The sequence below is a fragment of the Amphiura filiformis genome, chromosome 5 (assembly GCF_039555335.1).
Source record: "Amphiura filiformis chromosome 5, Afil_fr2py, whole genome shotgun sequence".
Taxonomy (NCBI): Eukaryota; Metazoa; Echinodermata; class Ophiuroidea; order Amphilepidida; family Amphiuridae; genus Amphiura; species Amphiura filiformis.
The window spans coordinates 76,202,911-76,227,755 of record NC_092632.1 but is presented as its reverse complement, the minus strand read 5'-3'; the positions used below and the strand labels follow the sequence as shown (position 1 = coordinate 76,227,755).

The following is a 24,845-nucleotide window of genomic DNA, read 5'->3' as shown; positions in this document are numbered from 1 at the left end:
GTTTAAAATAATTAATAACCTTAAGGTGTTCATTCAATGTTGGCCTTAGCTAAAAATGATTTTGCCTCAATACAAGACAAATTATTTTCAACATGGCAGGTATCACATACCATATATCATTTAGTTTAATGGGCCATTCCACTTGTAATCCATACCAGGCCTCTGTGGAAGACATGACCTTAATCATTCACACAAGAGGTGTAGAATTCAAATAGAGTCACTCATTTCAGGTAACCCCATTGGAAATCTAAATACCCTGTGCAAAAGATTAAGGTCCTGTCTTCCATAAGTGATGTATGATTTCAACTGGACTAATGTGTCTGATATCTCCTGCCTGCAGTCAGCAGCAACCAGCACACATTCTAGGTCTTACCAACTACATGTACCACAAAAATTGAGAAATATACTACACATTATTCTTCCAAATATCCAGTATACCACCTGAGAGTATTTACATTTCAACTGGCACTAAATTTTGTCTCCCAACAACACTGTTCCCTCTGCCTAATTGTCTTCTCCAATATAATTTACCTCTCTTCACTTCTTTCATGGACCTCATCTACAATGATGTGCGATACACCTTCCAGTCTGGTATCACTTTCAAGACGTCTCAGGAGAATACCAGTAGTGCAAAACAGTAGTCTAGTTGATGAAGACTGCAACAACAACAAAAAATGATAGAGAATATGGAAGCATACACACTCAGTTTTTACCCCATGTGGTAAGGTCTTTAACTCTGGTGCAAGACAAAAATCAAAAATTATCCCCTCTCTCACTCTGTGCCATTCTCTAATACTGCATTTGTGGGACAGATGCAGTGGATGCCCCAAAGTCCATATTTTCACAAATCTGCCCCTAACACAAAATATAATTCCTGGCTTGGTACAGAGCCTTATAAACAACAAGCCTTTGAGCTTGATAGAATGGCACTATAATTATGCAAGCATTGTATGTATGTATTATTATAATAATCAAAGCTAACAATTGACCTTAGGTTAATATTGTAGATATAGGAGGAGGCAACATTATAGCATGGCACATGGGGGAGTTCTGAGTGGTAGACTCTGGATCAAGCCTCAAAATAAGCAGACCTGGACCAGAAGCCGCACATTTGGAAAAGGCAGCTCCTGGTCCTGTGATTATCTAGTGAATCAGGAGCTGTTTTTAAAGAGCTAAGAGTCATTTAAATTTAAATTGTACACATTAAATACAAAACCTGCTTTAACTACAATGTACCAGGCTCTATTCAAAACAAATGTACAGCCTGGTTCATATGATTCTGGTGTGGACCAGGAGCCAAAATGTTATAACCACTCCTGTAAATGGCTCCTGAGTAAGGTGCTACTGTTGTCTTGTTTGTCTAGCAAAAGTACTCATTTAGCAAAATTTGCAAAAACTTCCAAGAATTGGCATAATTTAGCTTCATTTTGAACAGGGGTCAGTTTTCACAATCTCAGCCATACATCCCCACCCAATTCAACCCCCCCCCCGAACAACATCAATTCATTTCACTTACTTGTTTACTTTCCAGACGAATCTGATATCCCACAATTCCTCCAAGATGAGTTGCCCTTTCCTTGGCGACCCTCTCTGCTACTGACATGGCAGATATTCTCCTTGGCTGAGTGCATATCACATTAGCCACGCTACCCCGATTCGCTGATCTCAGTGATGCATCCAGTATAAACTGAGGCACTTGGGTTGTTTTGCCACATCTGTATATAATTAAAATGTGTATGTGTCATGGAAGTCATAATAATGTGCACTTTCAATTTGTTTTGATATTTTTTGCTAATCTAATTTACACTGTGTGAACCATTCAGTGTTCAGACACTGTACTCCCATGATCCCCAGGGCGGTTGTACAAACAGCCAGGCATTGCTCTGATCAGAAGTTCTTTGACATCAACTGGAACTGCCCCACAGTTTAAGGCCAGTGTAATGGGAGAGAACATGGACCTTTTCGAGCATCATTATTTCTGAATTGCATGTCAAAAGTATATAAAACTATACATTTTTTGGAAAGGAAATGAGTCAAGGAATCCCATGGTGACGTCAGATATGTTCAAAAATCTTGAGTTTTTGAAAAAATCACAAAAATTCACTTTTTTACCCCAATTTTTTTGTGACAACTTAGAAAAAAATCCGTTCGGAGTAAAAAAAATTCAGTTAGCTTTTCATAAAGAAGAGACATGAACTTAGGGAAGGTTTTTTATTTTTTTGAAATTTGTCTCTTTTTTTGAAATATTGAAAAAACATGTGAAAAAAGCAATTTTGTCACTCTATTAAGCTAAAAATTGCACAGAATAGTGTATATTTTTGTTTAAAACAAATATTTTGCAAAAATGAGAAAACCTTCCCTAGGCTTTGATGTACTCTAAACGATAGTGCAAAAAGTTTACCTTTTGCTTGCATATTTTTCGAGTTATCTTGTCACAAAAATCATGCAATATTGTCAAAAGTGAACTCTGAGAAATCGATGTTTTAGTAAAAAAATGTCAAAATTATGCACAAAACGTCCTTATATTTTAAAACGGTAAAACTTTCACGCTTGTAAAAGCTGTATCTGGTGCATGGTCTAAATATGGATCTTTTTGCACCAATAAATCTATAATGTCTGCTTTCAGTGCGCCAAAATTCAAAATAATTAAAAAATCTAAGTGGCATTTTGACTGCAAATTTTTGTTTTGTTTACACCACATTTGCTGGTATGAACAACAAACCGAATGCGCCTAGACTGCGTTGGACATACGCCAAGCAGAGTTAACGCCAGCGTCACGCTAAGCAAATCAGCAAGCATAATCAAAATATTTACGCATTTATGCATTTCTGACTCATTATTTCCGCCAATTTACTAAGCTGTCTTGAGCCATGTGACTTCTTAGAGTTGAAAAGAGTGAAACAAATCAAGCAAAAATACGAGTAAATATTAGCAAGTTGTATTTTATCAGTTTCAAGTGAAAGAATACATCTTAGTGTTGATAAATATCAAGAAATCTCAAATTTGGGCGTGCCGTGAACGAATGTGTCTTCCATTACTCTGGCCTTAAGTTCAGTTATGGATCGAGAGAGCAGATAATTGTTAATGATTTTGCTCACACCAGGGATAAATCCTGGGACCTTATGCACCACTACACCACACTGCCTTCTGTACATATGTCATTTGCTGAACTGTTTTTGCTTGTGTTTTCAGTTTGCAAGTTTGCAAATCTTTTGGAAAAAATATATAGATTTATAAATTTCAAAAATCCCAATTGACTACCTACATGTACCCATTGTACTACACATACCTCTCTCCCTTTTTTTGTTTATTTATGTTTATACTTGTGATGCAGTATATGAAACAATTAGTAAAGCTAGCTCAAGAAACTCTTCTATCCTTGCTTCCCTCCCTACTCCTGCCTTTCTTCTTTACCCCTGGCTTTTTTCTTCTAGCTCAAGAAACTCTTCTATCCTTGCTTCCCTCCCTACTCCTGCCTTTCTTCTTTACCCCCTGGCTTTTTTCTTCAATGGCTAGCATTTTTCTCTCTCAATACCCGTCTTTTTCTTTATTTTCTTCTCTGTTTATCTTTCTTTACTTCCATTATTTTTCTGTTCCATAGAGCCAACAAAACAATAATTTAATTTCAGCCTTATCAATCAGCTGTCAGCTATTATATGATTATCATTGAGAGTTCACTGTGATTAGTTCTTACCCAGTCATTCCACTGACAACTACCACCTGATTATCTCTCAACAGGTCCAAGATGTTGTCCTGCTCCTTCCAAGCTGGTAGTTGCTGTCGTTGAGCAAGCATGGTCTTGTAACTCTTATGATGCTACAAAATGATTAAAAATATTTATATAAAAAAACTGTTACAGACACAGATTTAAGGTTTATCCTAAATCAAGTCTTTCACTTCAGTTCTCTGATACACGACCATGTCAGTTAAAGGTCCTTGACTCGATCGACCCCGTCATCCCAATCTTTCTTAATCAAAATTGAGATTTTGGTAGCAGAAGAAATTATACATTTCTCATTATCCCAATGAAATTTAACGCCCAAGATATTTTTTGTTTAAATGGTATCAACAAAAACATAGTGATTTGTGGTAACCACACCGGAAGTGTATGAATACCCCCGGGATTCGAAACTCCGACCCCTCGCATGGCACGCAGGAGATCACCAGCCTGTAGCCACACGGGTGACGCTTGCCCGGCCAGTGATTCCCTGGGTATATATGACTAAGGCACTTTTTGCATCTCATATCAAAACCGTTGGAGCGATACATGTACATGTCATAATTTGGAAAAATACTGTTTCATGGTAGGCCTCAATATAAGATAGAAAAAAGAACATGAAAAATCAGACCACGCCCCTTTAACTGACATACAAGGAATGAAACTTTCGCTTTACCTGTTTCTTATGGAAGTTCTCCCTCAGCTGACGATTGTCCCTTTCTATGACTTTCTGATTTTGCCTTGGAAACACAAATATCTTTCCTGGTTTCTCCGGTGTTGTTGGTACTTCTTCATCTGAGCTGCTTGATGAAGACTCATCCTCCTCACCTCCTTGATCTTTGTTATCAACATTTTTGGCACCTTTGTCACTTGCTCTTGAATCCATTTGAGAAGTTCCTTTTGGAGAAGTATCTGTTTTCTCTTTGCGCTGTTTCTTTGATTGACAAACAAACTTATGGCCTTCGTCTTTATTTTCAAACCTCTTTGGAAGACTAACAATAAGGCGCTTCTCGCTCAAAACATCTTTCATCTGCGTTTCATCTTCAAGAATACTAATGAGAGAAAACACTGCTGGTTCTCCATCTTCTGCCAATGTCTTGGATTCATCATACAGACGTTTACTGATGTTAAGGCATTTTATAATTGGAAATTTGGAAGTTCTTGAAGAGAATGCTATGAGAGGGGCTTCGAACGGATACTTGTTATCGCCCGGAAAGCGAACTTCCAACTCGTACTTTTTCCCGTCAATCTCCTCCTCAACAAATGTTCCGTCTACAGTTGTTCTATCTGAACCAAACGGTGTGACATGTTTTTTCCAGCATCTGGAACCATAACGGCAATTTCCTTGCAAGTAGAATGGACAAACATCTTTAGGATCAACATCTGCATTTTTGGATTCCGTATACTTCTGCTGCTTCTGCTTCTTTTCGTCTTGTTTGCTTAACTTTTCTATAATCTCATCAAAATGATTCAGATCAAGTTGAAGAGTCCATAACTTATTTGGTATCTTTTCCTCAAAATCTTCAGCATATATAGAGCTAAGTGCAAGAGCCTCATCCTGTCTTTGTTCAAGAGCTGTTTCCATAGTAACATCCTCCCCATGGCATGCTTTATCCTTTGATTGTTTGGCTTTGTCATCATCGTAACATTTTTTGAGTAGATATTCTAAAGCTGCACCAACATCATCATTCTCTTGTAATGCAGTTACACAATGTTCTCTATGAAAGCCATACCTGTAAACATACAAAATTAAACTGTTGAATTCTGCACATTATAGAGCTTGTTCCATCATTTTATTGATCATTTCTGATTTTCATCACATATCAATTTCATTTTTTACATAAAATTATGGTTAAAAGAGGCCTAACTCCCTATTCTAGAAATACAGCACTTATTTTTTTTGGATTAAAAAAGTGTTATCCTGCTTTGCCAAATGAAACATAGCTCAATCCTAATGCCAAGTCTTAGAATTTTGTGACTGCAATTGCAAGAAAAAATTGCATGTTTTGGACCCATTTTCCCTTAAATTGCCAAAACATTAAAATTTAGCTGTGTTTCACTTGGCAAAACAAGATAATATTCTTTTAATTCCAGAAAATTAGTGCTTTATTTTCTGGAATAATGTGGAGTAATGATATTTGAGGAACCCACAATGCATAATTCAGGCAAAACAAAAATAATTGCATAAAGATGAAAAATTTGCAACTCCTTGTCACTCATTAAAAGATGACATTTCTTGCTTAATGCTTGATGGCTTCCAGATTGACAGAAAAATGTCTAAATTTAGCACAAATTATTTCCTGTTATAATATATAATACTACCAACCTGAGCAGGTTATCAAGGGCATATTTGTTAACCATCTCTGCATAAGTACTACCATCTGTTACTTGCTGAGCACCAAATTGCTCAACACCCTGCACAGTCAGTGTGTTCTCTGTGGTCCAATATTGATGCTCGCTACGATGGTCTAATTCATTGTAGCCATCCTCACTGGTGTGAAAAAATAAAATGGTGAGAAACATCTAATGGTTAAAAATACTGAAACATCTCTTTTCATAAAATAGTACAGATATAAAACAGCTATCAAAAACATGCACACAAAGTAGGGAATTGAGGAAGCATGCTCAGCATGTTCAAACCAAATTTTAAAATTTCGACAACTTGCTTTCCCAAATTGTTTTATTTCGTGTTTAAAAATAAACATCATAAACTTAAAAATGGTATATCATTTGACTTCAAACGATATCCAGAAGCGGGTTATGGTTTGTTAAACTTTGCTCCTTCAACAAAATTATAGCTTTTTACGTTTTTACATGTGTCTCTTTTTCCACATTGTTGGCAATAAATATCAAACAGTCATAATTGGCGGTCATTTCAAATCATCCCCAAGTCAACGAGGTTTAAAGAAAGTTCTCTCATTGTTAATTGTTGGTTATGCATACCTGTACAAAATACAATGCCTGGTAACCCACCACTTGAACAGGATTTAGCAATATAAGCAAACAAAACCAGAGCTATTTAAAAAAAGTTCTATAGCCATCTAAGGTAGAAGCTTATTATCCACTTCAACAATAGGATTATTGATTGGTTTTGATTATCGAAATGAGACGGATGTCGGGCCAGCTTAAGTTAACGACGAATATGACCTTTGTACACATTTTACACCGTAACTCAGAATACAATTTAGGGAATTTACGGCTCATTTGTGCTGCCGGGTCACAATTTAGAAATGTAGAAGAAATTGTGGGAAACTTTACTTTATCTTCCCAGGAAATCCACATTTTCCAGGCCAGGTGCATAATATCCCATTAATTTTATCCCATTAATTTAATGATTAAACACAAAAATATAATGATGTATATTTATACGTAGCGGTAAACGTAAATAGAACCTAAGTACTACATCACTAGCAACAACAATCTTCAGAGCAATAACATCCGCTGAAGATGCCGGTTGACCTGGTGAAAGCGCTCCGGTGATCAGTGTACCAAAATTGAATAGCGTAGAAGTATAATTTTGCTTTCTAAACACAAAAATGTTTTTAAAATGTTATAAACATGTTATTAAAATGTTTTGGGTTTGATCAAAATGTTTTTATAATAACATTTACATAACAGGTTATATTAAGGTCCTGAAAACATTTTTCAAATGTTTCATATGAAAAACCACTACATTTTAAAAATGTTGTCAAAATTTATTGTACAATATTTATTTGGCAGATCATGTTTTCACAGGGTCCTAATACTAATACTGTATGAGCTGGTGCAGCTCCATCCCTAAATATCCTTTTCCATCCCCAGACATGCCAGATATACTTTTGTACCCCATTTTTAAAGGGGGGCGGTTAGGACCCCATTAGACCCCATAGGTTTTTCTCAGGCCCAAAAGGTTTCTCTCAGACCCCAAAACTTGAAAAGCATTGGGATGTTTTGGGACTATCCCTTTTGCCACAAGACTGGTAATCTAATGCTGCTAATTATCCAAGTTGTAAACAGTGACTCTACTTACTCAATGTTTCCCAGTTCTTCTCCATGAAGTTCTCTAAGCACATCTCTTACAAGTTCTTGGTTTGTGTCACTCATGTGTAAGGACTGCATCTTCACTTTGCTCCCTCCTCCTCTCTTAGATTGGTAACTAGACATAGGGCGCCTATTAAAGCTGAAATGACAAATTTGGGTCGATCCTTCATGGAATTATTTAGTGTAAGCTAATCCTAACTCTAACCCTAATCTTAACCCCAATCCTAACCCTAACCCTAATTTTGTGTATAATTACATGAAGGAGTAACCGAAATTTGATATCTACATGTACCATTATGATCTTTAGGTTTTTTAAGTGAGTTTTTATTCACACTGAATCATACACGGATACTGCCCAACGCCCCTAAATTTGGAAGTCAATCGGGTAAGGTATACTTGGTTTTGCACACAAAGCAGTATGATGTAAACTTGTCCATGATGTAAACATGTTTATACCATGAGGCCGCTTCATATTGGCTACTTCATTTTGTTCTAAATAAAATGGATTTTTTTGTGTGATAAAACTATAAAAGTTAATACTTAACTGAATGATGGGATTGAAAGATCATAATTTTTGTTTGGATTATCTATAATAAACGCATCCCAAAAAGAAAGTATCCAGTTTGATTTTGGTCCATAAGTCAAAGATGTGGTCTTAAATCAAGACCTACTAAAAGTATGTTACAGATGAATTTATTCCACACAGTTTGATACCTCATTTGTTCAAATCGATGCAGAAATAATGACACAGCGATCTTTTAAATGTAGTCACTTCAATTTTTAAAGTTGCAGTAATTCCTATTGATGTTGTTTTCCTGCTTCTCAAGATTCTTCACAAAGGTACACAATAACAGAGACGGTCTAAGGCTGTTTGACTCCATTTCATGTGTTTTATTCAATACAAATACTCTTTTACTCCTTCCTCAATGTTTTCCGTTCACTCTTCACAGTCCATATCTGGTATGTCCTCCTGCTGCATCAATGATTGCCAGACATCTGCGGCCCATGCTCTCAGCGAGACTTCTGATGCGCCCTGGCCTTGATCTATCGCTGTCCATATTGAGTAGCAGTACCAAATCAGTGGGAATTTACTGCAACTTTTGAAATTGAGGTGATTGCATTCAAAAGGTCATTGTGTCATCAATTCTGCATCGATTTGGACAAATGGGGTATCAAACTCTGCAGAATAAATTGATCTGTAACCTACTTTTGGTAGGTCTTGATTTAAGACCACATCTTTGACTTATGGACCAAAATCAAACTGGATACTTTCTTTTTGGGATGCGTTTATATTGTTCATAACTTCATATCTACATGTAGGTTATAGGCATGAGAGTGGCTTTACTTAGAAAAAAGCTGAAGTACGTAGTACCAAAAGGCTGAAATTGGCAAAAACTACCCAAAATTGGAAAGAAAAAGAACAAGGTGCAAAATTGGGCTGAAAGTAAATAAAAATGTGTTAATTTGAGCAGTAATTAAAGCTGGATTCAGCTGATCAGTTGAAAAATTTCATGCCTATTAGGAAGGGCAAACATTTTAGGCCTACTGTTAAAATCATTTCAATTTTTCTGATTTAAAAAATTAGTATTTTACCGTCCTGGATCTTCATACTGCTTTGGAAGCAGGACAACATCGTCGTCATCATAGGCAGCGAAATTCCCTTCCTTGCTCCCTGTCTCTGATGGAGGTCCTGATGGTCGTTTACTCTTATTATTACTGCTACTTCCTCCACGTCCACCACCTCTTCCCCTGCCACCGCCTCCTCTGTTATTAAAGCGCCCTCCACCTCTATTTGGCCGCCCACCCTTCTTCTTCACAGCTTGACTCATTCTTTTTCACCTACACCTGTACCAATAACAAAATTTTTAAAATCAAGGTGGGTGACCTGACTGATAGCCTCATCCCCACTTTACCCCATCAAAATGCAGATTTTGGTGTCAGGTGATAGCTCATATTTCGCTCATTAACATTTTGAAATTAGGTGTTTCAAATCCATATATTTCAGAAAAATCATCAAACACTCTCAAATTAGTCCCAACTGTTGTATTCCACTTTTGACACTAATTTGACAGTTTTTTGATGATGTCTTAGGAAATACACCAATTTGGAACTACTAATTTCAGTATGTTATTGTTAATGAGAAAACTAAGCTTACTAAGGTCTTTCATTTGATATCAATATATTACATGATGATTATCATTCATGATCATCTTTTGGGGGATATGGACAGTATGGCGAGCCAAGGTCAACAATCAGCAATGGCTCAAGCAGGGTCAGAATTTTGTTTCACAGTGCGAGAATCAATCTTGAATCTTGATTCTTGCAGAATAAATTTGCGGGAATCATTTCATTGGCAGAGTGCTACACTATCGTAAGTGCAGTAAAATGTAATAGCTGCCTTTTGTAAAACACTGATTGTTTGCAGCACAATCCCCTCATATATGCTCATTGTAAAGTGTTGATGTTCTGTATACTTTCCTGATGGCCACTAAGGCCCTTCACAATTAATTCTTAGTTTCCTGTTTCATGGTTGAAAACCAGGGATGAGGCGACTTTTAATTATTAATTATTAATTATCTTTTATTTTCTTTATTTTAAAATAAGTGGTCGCAACCTACATCAGGCCATTTTGACAAGGAGCATGCATTTAATTATTTTACTACTATGTTTGATTTTATACATAAGTAATGGTGCAATTAGGTTCTATGTTTATTCATCATTATAGATGATATGATCAAAGTCAGAAAGTAGCAAATGGTAGTCATTAAAAGTTATTTTTAAAGAGAAAATCCTAAATATAAATAAAATAATTAAATATTTTGCAATTCTCTACTTTGGACGCGGGCGGGAAACAGGAAACTAAGAATCAATTGTAATTGGCCTAAGCTAACCCCAAGATATCGCCTTGGTTAAAAGTAGGTACATTTATTGAAATATTGCAAATGGCAGCTATTGCATTCTACTGCACTTACGATAGTATTGCACTCTGCCGACGATTTGATTCTCGCAAATCAACTACGGTAAATGTAAACTACAAAAGTTTGCAAGAATCAACTTTGATTCACACAAATCTGTTTATGAGAATCTTTGCGAGAATAGACCGATGTACATGTAGCTGGAAGTAACTTGTGCCAGTTGCCTGCTCCACTGCCGGCATAATATAATGTCAGCAATTCCATAAGGAATCAGTCACATTTACAAGAAACATAAGCCATATTATAACATTTGCTGAGTGGAACACCCTCGAAAAATTTTGAAATTCTGTTTTTTACACCATTGTAATGTACCTTAAAAGATACTCTGCAAAAATCAAGACTTTAGGTGCTGTAGTTTTGTCAAAATCTGAGATTTTGAATAAAATGATGGAACCAGCGTTTTATTATTACGATGGAAATATTAGTCGAACACGTATGTACAGTAGGGGCCTACGTACACGGCATGCGGGATACACACACACCACAAGGACATTGGAGGATCGTACCGTATTACAACTGCGGGAGTTACATGCTGCATGAATGGTACAATGTAGTTCCAGTAACTGTAACCATAGAATCTATGGTTACAGTGCACTCTATTGATATCTATTCCACAAATAAGAAACATCACAATATGAAGGTACATGTATGCCAGGTATATCAAATTTAGCCCTTGAGTAAAGAAAGACAAAACTGAAAACATTTTTGTCATAGCACTTTCCATAGCAAAGTTACATCTTGTCAAAGATTGACTTTCATCAAAAATATTCTGCTGTCAAAATTCCCCAAAACGGCATTTCGGGGGTGTTTCTGTACTAAATCTTAGTCTCATTATGATAGCAGCTTTTTTTAATGGAACTGCTATCAAAATCCCTCTAAAATTCCATTTTACTTTTGGTTGAAATATTGTGTGTGTCTAGATACAAAAATTTGAGCCTGCCAATAGCTTTCTTAACAAGAGAATCAACCATAACTTCCCCAGATAGATGTTGGTCTAGTGTGACACCAAGGTATTTTATGGATGGGACAGGATTAATTGTATGACCATTGTATGAGATGTGGAAATCAGAAGCTTTTTTAAGTTTTCTGTGCGAACCAAATAAAATGAGCTCGGTTTTACCAACATGTAAAGATAATTTATTGTTAATAAGCCAGTTGTTAGTGTTACAGGAACTCAAATCCATGCTTAGTTCATGTGCAACCACATCTGGGTTCTTATTGGAAGAAATGATCACACTATCATCAGCATACAGGAGCAACTTGTTTTTCACAGATGTAACCATGTCATTGCTATAACATAAATATAGCAGGGGACCAAGCAAGCTCCCCTGTGGAACTCCGCAGGAGAGTTGCATAAGATCGGATTGTATGCCATCGATACTGACAAGTTGCTGCCTGTTAGATCTAGTATAAGATCTGAACCAAGCAGATTCGATTCCCATAGCCTAGTCTAGCTTATAACACAAAACATCATGGTTGACACTGTCAAATGCTTTTCTGACATCTAAACTAAAAGAAACATGCCAACATAATTGCCAAGATCGAGTTGAGTCCTAATGTAGTCTGTTAAAAAAATTAAACATGTTTCAGTTGAAAAGCCATGGCGAAAGCCAGATTGATATTGGTAAATTAAATTATTAGAGCTCAAATAGTGTTCCAATTGTAAATACTTTTCTCAAGAATTTTAGAAACTGTGCTAAGAAGGCTGACAGGACGGTAGTTGCCCACTTCCAGACGGCTGTTCTTTTTAAATGACCTTGGCAAGTTTTAGGTCTTGAGGAATGGTACGGGATTCGATGGAGAGGTTAACATAAATGGGTAATTATTGGGCTGAGTTGTTTTGCACCATCTTTCAAAAATTGAGGTGCAATGTCATCCAGACCAACAGCTTTATGAATATTAAGGCTGCATAACTCGTCATAAATAAACTCTTCGTCAACATTCCTCAATTCAATTCAAAAGCGATCCCGGACACACCTGCCTTGCCGCCCTTGGCTTGAGTAAAACTCTCAAAAGAATCCGACCTCACTCCAAAGTCATTTCTCACTTCAAGTAATTTATCAGTCAAGTCATTGGCCACAGTCAGTGGTGAAAAATTTGTTAATTCCAATTTCTTCTTCTTCTTCTTCTTCCTATATATATGTGCATACCTCAAATTGAGTATTGTCGCACAGGCTTAACGTGCATAGTTTTTTACCTACATGCATGATCCTGGAACCTAGCTAGTGATTGCAGATATCAGAACCGGGGATGGTCCCCCTTCTCTTTTCGAATAGCTCTGACACTTAACGTGCACAGGGTTTGACTCTTCCTGTACACGGACCAACGGCTTTACGTGACTTCGAATCACGGATTTAAGCACATACACTACCTATATCTGCATAAGCAGTGATAAGCAGTGTATGGGGCGAGAAGAAATTCTTCGATTAAATTCTGAAATTAATAACTGAACTGAATTGAAGGATTTCTGACCATATAGGAACTTAAGAGAATTTTCACCTAAGGCAAGCCAGGCAAGGCTCAACCCTCGTCGATTGTATATACCGGCCGGCAGCGCAACACCTTAACCACTCGGCCATCTCGCCCTCTATCTATGCTTATTGCTTTACGTTTGTGAAGATTATCATTCATCCAGGTAGTAAACAGTATTAATATTAAACTATAATCTAGTCAACTGGACTTACTATTTTTGAGTGGGAAATTTTCACGTCCAATCCTGAACGCATCATCAGCCCTACTGATGTTGTGGCGGCAAAAGTTCATTGACCTGTGATACTACAACATCCGTTTCACAGGTCAATGAACTTTTGCCGCCACAACATCAGTAGGGCTGATGATGCGTTCAGGATTGGACGTGAAAATTTCCCACTCAAAAATAGTAAGTCCAGTTGACTAGATTATAGTTTAATATTAATACTTATTGCTTTACCTCACTTGTTCGGCTCAAAATTAAAAGGGAACATATCTGACAGTAAAAGCTAACATTTTATGGAAAATAAATACTAATCTATTTTTACAGAAATGTTATAATATCATATATGGCTTTAAAAATTAAAAATCCAACCGAACTGAAGCATGGAAGTCTGAGAACTTGATTCAAGCATGCAAGTCACCCTGTGACTGTGTCCCTGTAATGCCTGTACAGTCATGACAGTACCTAGTGTCAAGTTATTTTGAAATCTGCACTGATATTATACTCACATTTATTTTTCTGTAATAAGTATACTAAACGTACAACAAAACTCAATCAGGAAAAAGGAAAGAATGAATTTCGCAGTAAGCTTACAATCGAGGATGACCGACAAATCATGAATCGGTAAGCGTTGGATTCGTGCGCTTAGAAGGAGGTCATGAATATTGATACACTACGTCACTGTCCATCATGTCCATGTACGTCTCATACACAGAATTAATTCTGGTGGTCTCATATGAGCTCATATGGAGTCATATCCCTGTTCTGAATTCTCAAAAAGACAGTGAAATGGTCAATCTGGCCTAATTCTGCAAATACATTATAAAAAAATTTGAGTAACCTATTATTATGCATTGTCGTATATTTTGAAGTCGTAAAATTGAAACGGTATTATCTTGTATGTAGGCCTATTTTATTTTATCTATTTGGATTTGTAAAATTGATTATAAGCTATTAGGCCTATATACTAGCGGTCACCTGTCTTTCGCGGTCAGGGTCTTTCGCGGTTGGTAAATTTTGTATATTTTGTGTACGTCATGTAAATGTTTTATTTAATGTGATTAATGGTATGAGAGGAGATTATCATTTAGAACTTAGAAGTATAATATTTAGTATCTTTTCCATATAAATCAATGGCTTGAAATTGCAATTAGATCATGATCGAAGCAAGTCTTCTTGCCCACCATATCATATCCACCGTGAGAAGTCTTGCCGCTCTGATATTTAAGATTTTTATGCATTTGTTTTTACAGTACTTTTTAGCCCATTTTGGACAAATTTGTTGTACCTTTTAGCTCATAAGTTTTTTATCATTTTCATCCAAGTTTGTCCCCCCACCTTGAAATGTACCTTGCTGCCCCCGCCTCCTGCAAAAGTCCTGGCTACATCACTGAGCAGATGAACACAATTTTATTCACATCCCCTCATCCCCTTGGCCCGAGTTACCGGTAGGTGCGGGATTGTAACTTTTTTTTTTTTAGATAATTTGGATAATTTGTGTGTTGTAGTAGGCCCTATAGGGTGAAAAATCTGCTATTTTAGATAGTTACAAGGTTGTTTTTAGCTATTTGGCTATTTTTGTGGATCGATCATGATATCTCATATTATCTAAAATATCAGATATTTGAGATATTATCCAAAGTATGTGATTATTTAGATATTATCTAAATTATTCAATATATCAGATATTTGGATATTACGAACTTAGAATATTTTTGGATTTTTTACCTAGTAAGTGATGTATATTAAGATATTATCAGATATTTAGCTATTATCTAAAATATCCAAAATATCAGATATTTGGATATTAGGAACTTATAAAATATTTATTGCAAATTTTTACTAAGTAAGTGATGGATATTAAGATATTATCAGATATTTAGCTATTATCTAAATTATCCAAAATATCAAGATAATTTAGATATAATATCAGAAATATCCGATATATCAGATATTTGGATATTTGGGACTTAGATTTTTTTTGCCTGGTAAGTGATGGATATTAAGATATTATCAGATATTTAGCTATTATCTAAATTAGCCAAAATATCTGATATTTAGCTATTAAAATAGTATTATCTAAATTGGCCAAAATATTGGATAATTCAGATATTGTCTAAAATATCTGATATATCCGATATTTGGATATTAGAAACTTATACAATTTCTATTGAATTTTTTTACTTGCTAAGTGATGGATATTAAGATATTATCAGATATTTAGCTATTATCTAAATTATCCAAAATATCTGATAATTTAGATATTATCTGAAATATCCAAAATATCAGATATTTGGATATTAGGAACTTATAAAATTTTTATTGCAATTTTTTTACTAAGTAGCTATTATCTAAATTATCCAAAATATCAGATAATTAAGATATTATCAGAAATATCCGATATAGGCCTATCAGATATTTGGATATTTCGGACTTAGAATTTATTTTTTGCCTGGTAAGTGATGGATATTAAGATATTATAAGATATTTAGCTATTATCTAAATTAGCCAAAATATCTGATATTTAGCTATTAAAATAGTATTATCTAAATTAGCCAAAATATCGGATTATTCAGATATTATCTAAAATATCCGATAGGCCTATATCAGATATTGGATATTAGGAACTTATAAAATTTCTATTGAAATTTTTTTTACTTACTAAGTGATGGATATTAAGATATTATCAGATATTAAGCTATTATCTAAATTATCCAAAATATCAGATAATTTAGATATTATCTGAAATATCCGCTATATCAGATATTTGGATATTAGGGACTTATAAAACTTTTATTGAAAATATCCGCTATATCAGATATTTGTATATTAGGAACTTATAACATTTCTATTAAGATATTATCAGATATTTAGCTATTATCTAAATTATCCAAAACATCGGATAAGTTAGATATTATCTGAAATATCTGATATTTTCATATTTGGGACTTAAAAAATTATTAAACATTTTTTGGCCTGGTAAGTGTTGGCTATTAAGATATTATCAGATATTTAGCTATTATCTAAATTAGCCAAAATATCTGATTTAGCTATTATCTAAATTATCCAAAATATTGGATACCGTAATTTAGATATTATCTAAAATATCCGCTATATCAGATATTAGGAACTTTAATATAAAATTTCTATTGGAAATTTTTTACTTAGTAAGTGATGGATATTAAGATATTATCAGATATTTAGCTATTATCTATATTTTAGATATTGTCATATTTGGGCCTTTTTTGGCCTGGTAAGTGATGGATATTAAGATATTAGCAGATATTTAGCTATTATCTAAATTAGCCAAAATTAGCCTAAAGTCACATATGCATCAAGTTTTGAAACGTTTATGATTGAAGCAAGAAGTGCAAAAATGCTTTATTAAAGGTGTTACATTGAAGCAAAAAGTGCAGAAATGCTTGGTCAAATGTGTTATTTTAGTGTTGTAAATCATAAAACTGAATAACTGTGTTGATGGATCCTAATTAGCCATAATAATATCCAAAATATCTAAATTATCCTAATTAGCCCTAATAATATCCAAATTATCTAAAATATTCAAATATCTGTAATATCCAAATTATCCTAATATCCTAATGAGGCATAATAATATCCAAAATATCAAAATTACCCTAATTAGCCATAATAATATCCAAAATATCCTAATTAGCCCTAATAATATTCAAATTATTTAAAATATCCAAATATCTGAAATATCCAAATTATCTAAATTCCTAATAAGGCATAAAAATATCCAACATAATAATATCCAAAATATCAAAATTATCCTAAATAGCCATAATAATATCCAAAATATCCAAATTAGCCCTAATATATCCAAATTATCTAAAATATCCAAATATCTGAAATATCCAAATTATCCTAATATCCTAATGAGACATAATAATATCCAAATTACCCTAATTAGCCCTAATAATATCCAAATTATCTATATAGAATATCCAAATTATCCTAATGATGCATAATAATAACCAAAATATCCAAATTAGCCATAATAATATCCAAAATATCTAAAATATCCAAATTAGCCCTAATAATATCCAAATTATCTAAAATATCCAAATATCTCAAATATCCAAATTATCCTAATGAGGCATAATAATAACCAAATTATCCTAATTAGCCATGTTTATCTTGGGATAATTGTACATGCAAAATCTCTTTAACGCAGTTGCTCATGCAATTTTTTTTTTTCCATTTTTATTCACCTGTACTTGGGCCTGGTGGAAGGGAAAAAGAACATACAGACATGGTCCACCAGACCCCAACTTAATTACGGTAACCAAGATAGATGCAAAGATACAATCAGATCATGACAATGAGATTTAAATAATACTGCCCCACCACGACAACAGGACCCAACCAATACCTCTGTTAAAAAATCTATAATAAGCGGTCTCTATCTGTCTGTCCGGCTATGCGTTCCGCCGCGCTTCGACGCATCAATGCGATATTTCGGATATGGATAGGTAACGGGAAAAGCATGTTGACCGGGTGGGTTTAAAGGTCATCGGAGGTCAAAGGTCAAAATTTCAAACTTTGTGCGATCAGGTTCAAACTTGGTAGGTGGGGTCCAGGCCCGTAGCCAGGGGGGGGGTTCGAGGGGTTCGATCGAACCCCTAAAATTTTGACACAAGAAAGGAGAACATGGGAAATGTGGTTGAAATGGCCATTTTAGCACAAAAATCGTTATTTTTCTCGCGCTTCGCGCAAATTTTTCCTGTGAATTTCAGGATCAAATTAGCAGGACGATTTGAAAGATCCCCGACGCCCAGTTTATGTAGGCCTATGTGGAAAATATAAATGATGACTTAATTTAATGCTATAAATACAGCAGAATAATTATTTGCCTCTTTGTCTCATCTAGATTTGAAGATTTTTTTAAAATGATTTGGTGTGCAAAAAGCGATAACCGAGAAAGCTTAGTTAGGAGATGAAGGGAGTGATATAACATAGGAAAATAAGAAAATAATTGATATTATTTGTGATGAAATAACGCACCTGATTTGCAACTTTTGCTTGTTTTAACCGCTCTAATTTCCCTCTGTGCTATAATATATCCATATATTCCTGATAATAATGTAAAAATGATGCACCAAATGCCTTCAATTGGGACTTCATTTTTCAAAATTCTTTCAATTCTGAGGGGCACTTCCCCCTCAGACACCCCCCTACGCCTGATTTTCAACTTTTTCTTGTTTTAACCGTGCTAATTTGCGTCTTTGCTGTACTTATATTGAACCAGTATTTTGATTGGGACTATGATTTTTCAAAATAAATCAAATTCTGAGGGGGCACATCCCCTAAGCTCAAACACCCCCGACGCCTGATTTGCAACTTTTTCTTGTTTTAACCGTGCTAATTGCCTCTTTGCAATAATAAATTGAAACCATATATTTCTGATAATAATGTAAAAATTGTGCACCAAATGCTTTCAATTGGGACTTCATTTTTCAAAATTCTCACATTTTTGAGGGGGGAACATCCCCCCTCAGACACCCCCCTGCGCCGCCTTTCCGCGGCGCGATGCTACGCGGCCATTACTCCTCAATACTCGGCAGTTATACTTAACAGAAATCTGCAAAAACGAACCCCCTATCTTGCAGGGCTGGCTACGGGCCTGGGGTCCTTGATACGAGGGGAATATATGCCCAAAATAGAATCGAGGTCAACCGAGGTCAAAGGTCATTACGGAGGGGTCAAATTGCAAACTTTGTCCGATCGGGCTCAAACTTGGTGGGTGGAATCCTTGATACGAGGGGAATATATGCGCGAAACAAAATTGAGGTCAACCAAGGTCAAAGGTCATGTAGGGGCTAAATTTAAACTTTGCCCTATTGGGCTTAAACTTGATAGGTGGAATCCTTCGTATGAGGGGAGCATGAAAAAAATTACACCGAGGTCATCGGTCATCTGGGGTCAAACAGTATCGCCATCATGCCAGTGCTCTCACAGCATCAGGGCTCTCACAGCTGCAGGTGCACTAGTTATTTAAAAAAAAAAGAGCAAGTGCAACGCTACCAAGAGTGATGAAAAAGGCAAGCAGAAAAAGAAGTGGTAGCCCAGCAAAAGCATGAAAACACAAAGGCAACTGTTGGGTCCCCCTGCCATGGGTGGGCAGAATCAGCACCATACAACATGCATAATAAGATCAAGCAACTCATGTTGGTTACGAGTGAATCAAAAAATTAGACCAGGGATTTTCTACACAAAACACAAATCCCCCCAGACACCCCACACACAAACATATGCAGGAAAAGTGACAAGACAAAACACTGAAAACTTTCCCATATCACAGTGCAAATAACATGGTCCACCATGGCAAGAAAAAGAAAAAGAAAATTGAAAAAAGGGGTAAGAAATATATAAAACACACCATGATAAATGAAAATTGCATCCCATTAAAAAACAAGATCAAAGGAAAATTTCTTAAAATGGTTACCCCATTACTGGTCGAATACGATAGGATTTCAGTCTTAGGCGCCTTAACACGGCTACCCAATAGGCCCGGGGTTTGAACTTAGTCTCCGGTCGAGGCAGGTAGTCGAATTCGACAGGCGATCATGCATGGAGACTTATAGACTTGAAACAGCCACTGTCATTGATTGGTTAGGCTTAGTTTAGGGTTAGGATGAGGGTTAGAGTTAGGGTAAGGATTAGGGTTATGAATAGGCTTATGGTTAGCTTACACAAAATAATTACTTGAAGGTTGTACACCGCCCCCCCCCCCAAAAAAAAGTAACTTGTTGAATCAAAAGCTAGAGGGCTGCAGACAGGTTCAAAGACCTATGAGAGCGCTATCAGAAAACCGTCTATTTATTATTAACCGAAATCCTATCGTGTTCGACCAGTAATGATATACAGAGAAGATCATGCTAGGCCCACATAGCGGGCCCTTTCTCTCCTCTTTTGTTTCATTTTGATCGTTTTAATTACTAATCATGTGTTCATAGGATTCTAATGTAACAAATTATCCGCTTGTCAAAGCTCTATTTTCTTTCCTTCTTTTTTTTTTTTTTTTTTTTTTTTTTTTTTTTTTTTTTTTTTTTTTTTTTTTTTTTTTTTAACTTAAGAACCACATATTACGCTTTCCAAAAATGAATTTAACAAAAATTCATTGCTTGTTGTTGACACAGTTTTGGAGATAATCGCAATTTTATGAAAGAAATCCCTATTCAATGCTGTATTATATGCAAACTTCAATTTGATGTTTCTCCTAAACCGAATGTATTTCACCCTTGAAAATCTGCGATCACGTGGGTGTTGTCATGGAGATTGATATAATTGAAACTGGCATTGACCCTTTTTCAACACTGGAATGTGCTCCATACAAGCCCTGCAATTTTCGAGTTCAGAACAAATATTTGAACAAAATTTTGCACAAAATGTTCATTTTATACGCATGAAGGTGAAAATGGGAACTTTAGACATTTTTAAAAAGTTCAAGTTTTTTCAATATTTTTTCAAAATTATTTCTTTAGCATTCTGAAAATTGAGATTATCTTGATTGATAATCGATTACTGATAATCGATTATTGATAATCGATAATCGATTATTGATTTTCGATAATCAATTATTGATTGACACCTCCATACAAATAGCCAGTAGGCCTACGTAAGGAAAAGGTATGATTTGAAAATCACCCCAATCATTTTTAATGCTATTTGAATAGCGGGCCCAATCATGATTGATATTGATAATTGATTATTGATAATCGATTATTGATTATCGATTATTGATTATCGATTATCGATTGTTGATTGACACCTCCATACAAATAGACAGTACGTAAGGAAAAAGCCTGATTTGAAAATCACCCCCTCCACATCATTTTTAATGCTATTTGAATAGCGGGCCCAATCATGATTGATACTGATAATTGATTATTGATAATCGATTATTGATTATCGATTATTGATTATCGATTATTGATTATCGATTGTTGATTGACACCTCCATACAAATAGACAGTACGTAAGGAAAAAGCCTGATTTGAAAATCACCCCCCCCCCTCCACATCATTTTTAATGCTATTTGAATAGCGGGCCCAATCATGATTGATACTGATAATTGATTATTGATAATCGATTATTGATTATCGATTATTGATTATCGATTATTGATTATCGATTGTTGATTGACACCTCCATACAAATAGACAGTACGTAAGGAAAAAGCCTGATTTGAAAATCACCCCCCCTCCACATCATTTTTAATGCTATTTGAATAGTAGACCTAATCTTGATTGATATTGATTATATTGACTGAATATTGATTATCGATTATCAATCGATCCATCATCGATAACAGATAAACACTGGTTGCCAAAATGCAAACAAGATCATGCTGACCGGCATAGCCATCTTCTTCCATTCCTGTCGCCGCCGCATTACTGGTCGAATACGATAGGATTTCAGTCTTAGGCGCCTTAACACGGCTACCCAATAGGCCCGGGGTTTGAACTTAGTCTCCGGTCGAGGCAGGTAGTCGAATTCGACAGGCGATCATGCATGGAGACTTATAGACTTGAAACAGCCACTGTCATTGATTGGTTAGGCTTAGTTTAGGGTTAGGATGAGGGTTAGAGTTAGGGTAAGGATTAGGGTTATGAATAGGCTTATGGTTAGCTTACACAAAATAATTACTTGAAGGTTGTACACCGCCCCCCCCCCCTCAAAAAGTAACTTGTTGAATCAAAAGCTAGAGGGCTGCAGACAGGTTCAAAGACCTATGAGAGCGCTATCAGAAAACCGTCTATTTATTATTAACCGAAATCCTATCGTGTTCGACCAGTAATGATATACAGAGAAGATCATGCTAGGCCCACATAGCGGGCCCTTTCTCTCCTCTTTTGTTTCATTTTGATCGTTTTAATTACTAATCATGTGTTCATAGGATTCTAATGTAACAAATTATCCGCTTGTCAAAGCTCTATTTTCTTTCCTTCTTTTTTTTTTTTTTTTTTTTTTTTTTTAACTTAAGAACCACATATTACGCTTTCCAAAAATGAATTTAACAAAAATTCATTGCTTGTTGTTGACACAGTTTTGGAGATAATCGCAATTTTATGAAAGAAATCCCTATTCAATGCTGTATTATATGCAAACTTCAATTTGATGTTTCTCCTAAACCGAATGTATTTCACCCTTGAAAATCTGCGATCACGTGGGTGTTGTCATGGAGATTGATATAATTGAAACTGGCATTGACCCTTTTTCAACACTGGAATGTGCTCCATACAAGCCCTGCAATTTTCGAGTTCAGAACAAATATTTGAACAAAATTTTGCACAAAATGTTCATTTTATACGCATGAAGGTGAAAATGGGAACTTTAGACATTTTTTAAAAAGTTCAAGTTTTTTCAATATTTTTTCAAAATTATTTCTTTAGCATTCTGAAAATTGAGATTATCTTGATTGATAATCGATTACTGATAATCGATTATTGATAATCGATAATCGATTATTGATTTTCGATAATCAATTATTGATTGACACCTCCATACAAATAGCCAGTAGGCCTACGTAAGGAAAAAGGTATGATTTGAAAATCACCCCAATCATTTTTAATGCTATTTGAATAGCGGGCCCAATCATGATTGATATTGATAATTGATTATTGATAATCGATTATTGATTATCGATTATTGATTATCGATTATCGATTGTTGATTGACACCTCCATACAAATAGACAGTACGTAAGGAAAAAGCCTGATTTGAAAATCACCCCCTCCACATCATTTTTAATGCTATTTGAATAGCGGGCCCAATCATGATTGATACTGATAATTGATTATTGATAATCGATTATTGATTATCGATTATTGATTATCGATTATTGATTATCGATTGTTGATTGACACCTCCATACAAATAGACAGTACGTAAGGAAAAAGCCTGATTTGAAAATCACCCCCCTCCACATCATTTTTAATGCTATTTGAATAGCGGGCCCAATCATGATTGATACTGATAATTGATTATTGATAATCGATTATTGATTATCGATTATTGATTATCGATTATTGATTATCGATTGTTGATTGACACCTCCATACAAATAGACAGTACGTAAGGAAAAAGCCTGATTTGAAAATCACCCCCCCCTCCACATCATTTTTAATGCTATTTGAATAGTAGACCTAATCTTGATTGATATTGATTATATTGACTGAATATTGATTATCGATTATCAATCGATCCATCATCGATAACAGATAAACACTGGTTGCCAAAATGCAAACAAGATCATGCTGACCGGCATAGCCATCTTCTTCCATTCCTGTCGCCGCCGCATTACTGGTCGAATACGATAGGATTTCAGTCTTAGGCGCCTTAACACGGCTACCCAATAGGCCCGGGGTTTGAACTTAGTCTCCGGTCGAGGCAGGTAGTCGAATTCGACAGGCGATCATGCATGGAGACTTATAGACTTGAAACAGCCACTGTCATTGATTGGTTAGGCTTAGTTTAGGGTTAGGATGAGGGTTAGAGTTAGGGTAAGGATTAGGGTTATGAATAGGCTTATGGTTAGCTTACACAAAATAATTACTTGAAGGTTGTACACCGCCCCCCCCAAAAAAAAAGTAACTTGTTGAATCAAAAGCTAGAGGGCTGCAGACAGGTTCAAAGACCTATGAGAGCGCTATCAGAAAACCGTCTATTTATTATTAACCGAAATCCTATCGTGTTCGACCAGTAATGATATACAGAGAAGATCATGCTAGGCCCACATAGCGGGCCCTTTCTCTCTCTTTTGTTTCATTTTGATCGTTTTAATTACTAATCATGTGTTCATAGGATTCTAATGTAACAAATTATCCGCTTGTCAAAGCTCTATTTTCTTTCCTTCTTTTTTTTTTTTTTTTTTTTTTTTTTTTTTAACTTAAGAACCACATATTACGCTTTCCAAAAATGAATTTAACAAAATTCATTGCTTGTTGTTGACACAGTTTTGGAGATAATCGCAATTTTATGAAAGAAATCCCAATTCAATGCTGTATTATATGCAAACTTCAATTTGATGTTTCTCCTAAACCGAATGTATTTCACCCTTGAAAATCTGCGATCACGTGGGTGTTGTCATGGAGATTGATATAATTGAAACTGGCATTGACCCTTTTTCAACACTGGAATGTGCTCCATACAAGCCCTGCAATTTTCGAGTTCAGAACAAATATTTGAACAAAATTTTGCACAAAATGTTCATTTTATACGCATGAAGGTGAAAATGGGAACTTTAGACATTTTTTAAAAAGTTCAAGTTTTTTTTTCAATATTTTTTTCAAAATTATTTCTTTAGCATTCTGAAAATTGAGATTATCTTGATTGATAATCGATTACTGATAATCGATTATTGATAATCGATAATCGATTATTGATTTTCGATAATCAATTATTGATTGACACCTCC

At 35.3% G+C, this 24,845-nt stretch overlaps 1 protein-coding gene across 1 annotated transcript in view; it reads right to left on the bottom strand.

The window, feature by feature from the left end:
* The window catches only part of LOC140153737 (putative ATP-dependent RNA helicase DHX57), a 41,945-nt gene extending 27,922 nt beyond the window's left edge, over nt 1-14,023 (bottom strand). Inside the window, exons 1-8 of the mRNA XM_072176569.1 lie at nt 13,915-14,023; nt 9,332-9,583; nt 7,728-7,877; nt 6,045-6,209; nt 4,395-5,451; nt 3,695-3,816; nt 1,517-1,715; nt 532-656 (exon numbers count right to left, since the gene is read on the bottom strand). Of these exons, the coding sequence (XP_072032670.1) occupies nt 532-656; nt 1,517-1,715; nt 3,695-3,816; nt 4,395-5,451; nt 6,045-6,209; nt 7,728-7,877; nt 9,332-9,567 (2,054 nt within the window). The 5' untranslated portion in view covers nt 9,568-9,583; nt 13,915-14,023. The remainder of the gene's footprint in view (nt 1-531; nt 657-1,516; nt 1,716-3,694; nt 3,817-4,394; nt 5,452-6,044; nt 6,210-7,727; nt 7,878-9,331; nt 9,584-13,914) is intronic.
* Between the last annotated feature and the right edge of the window lie 10,822 nt (nt 14,024-24,845).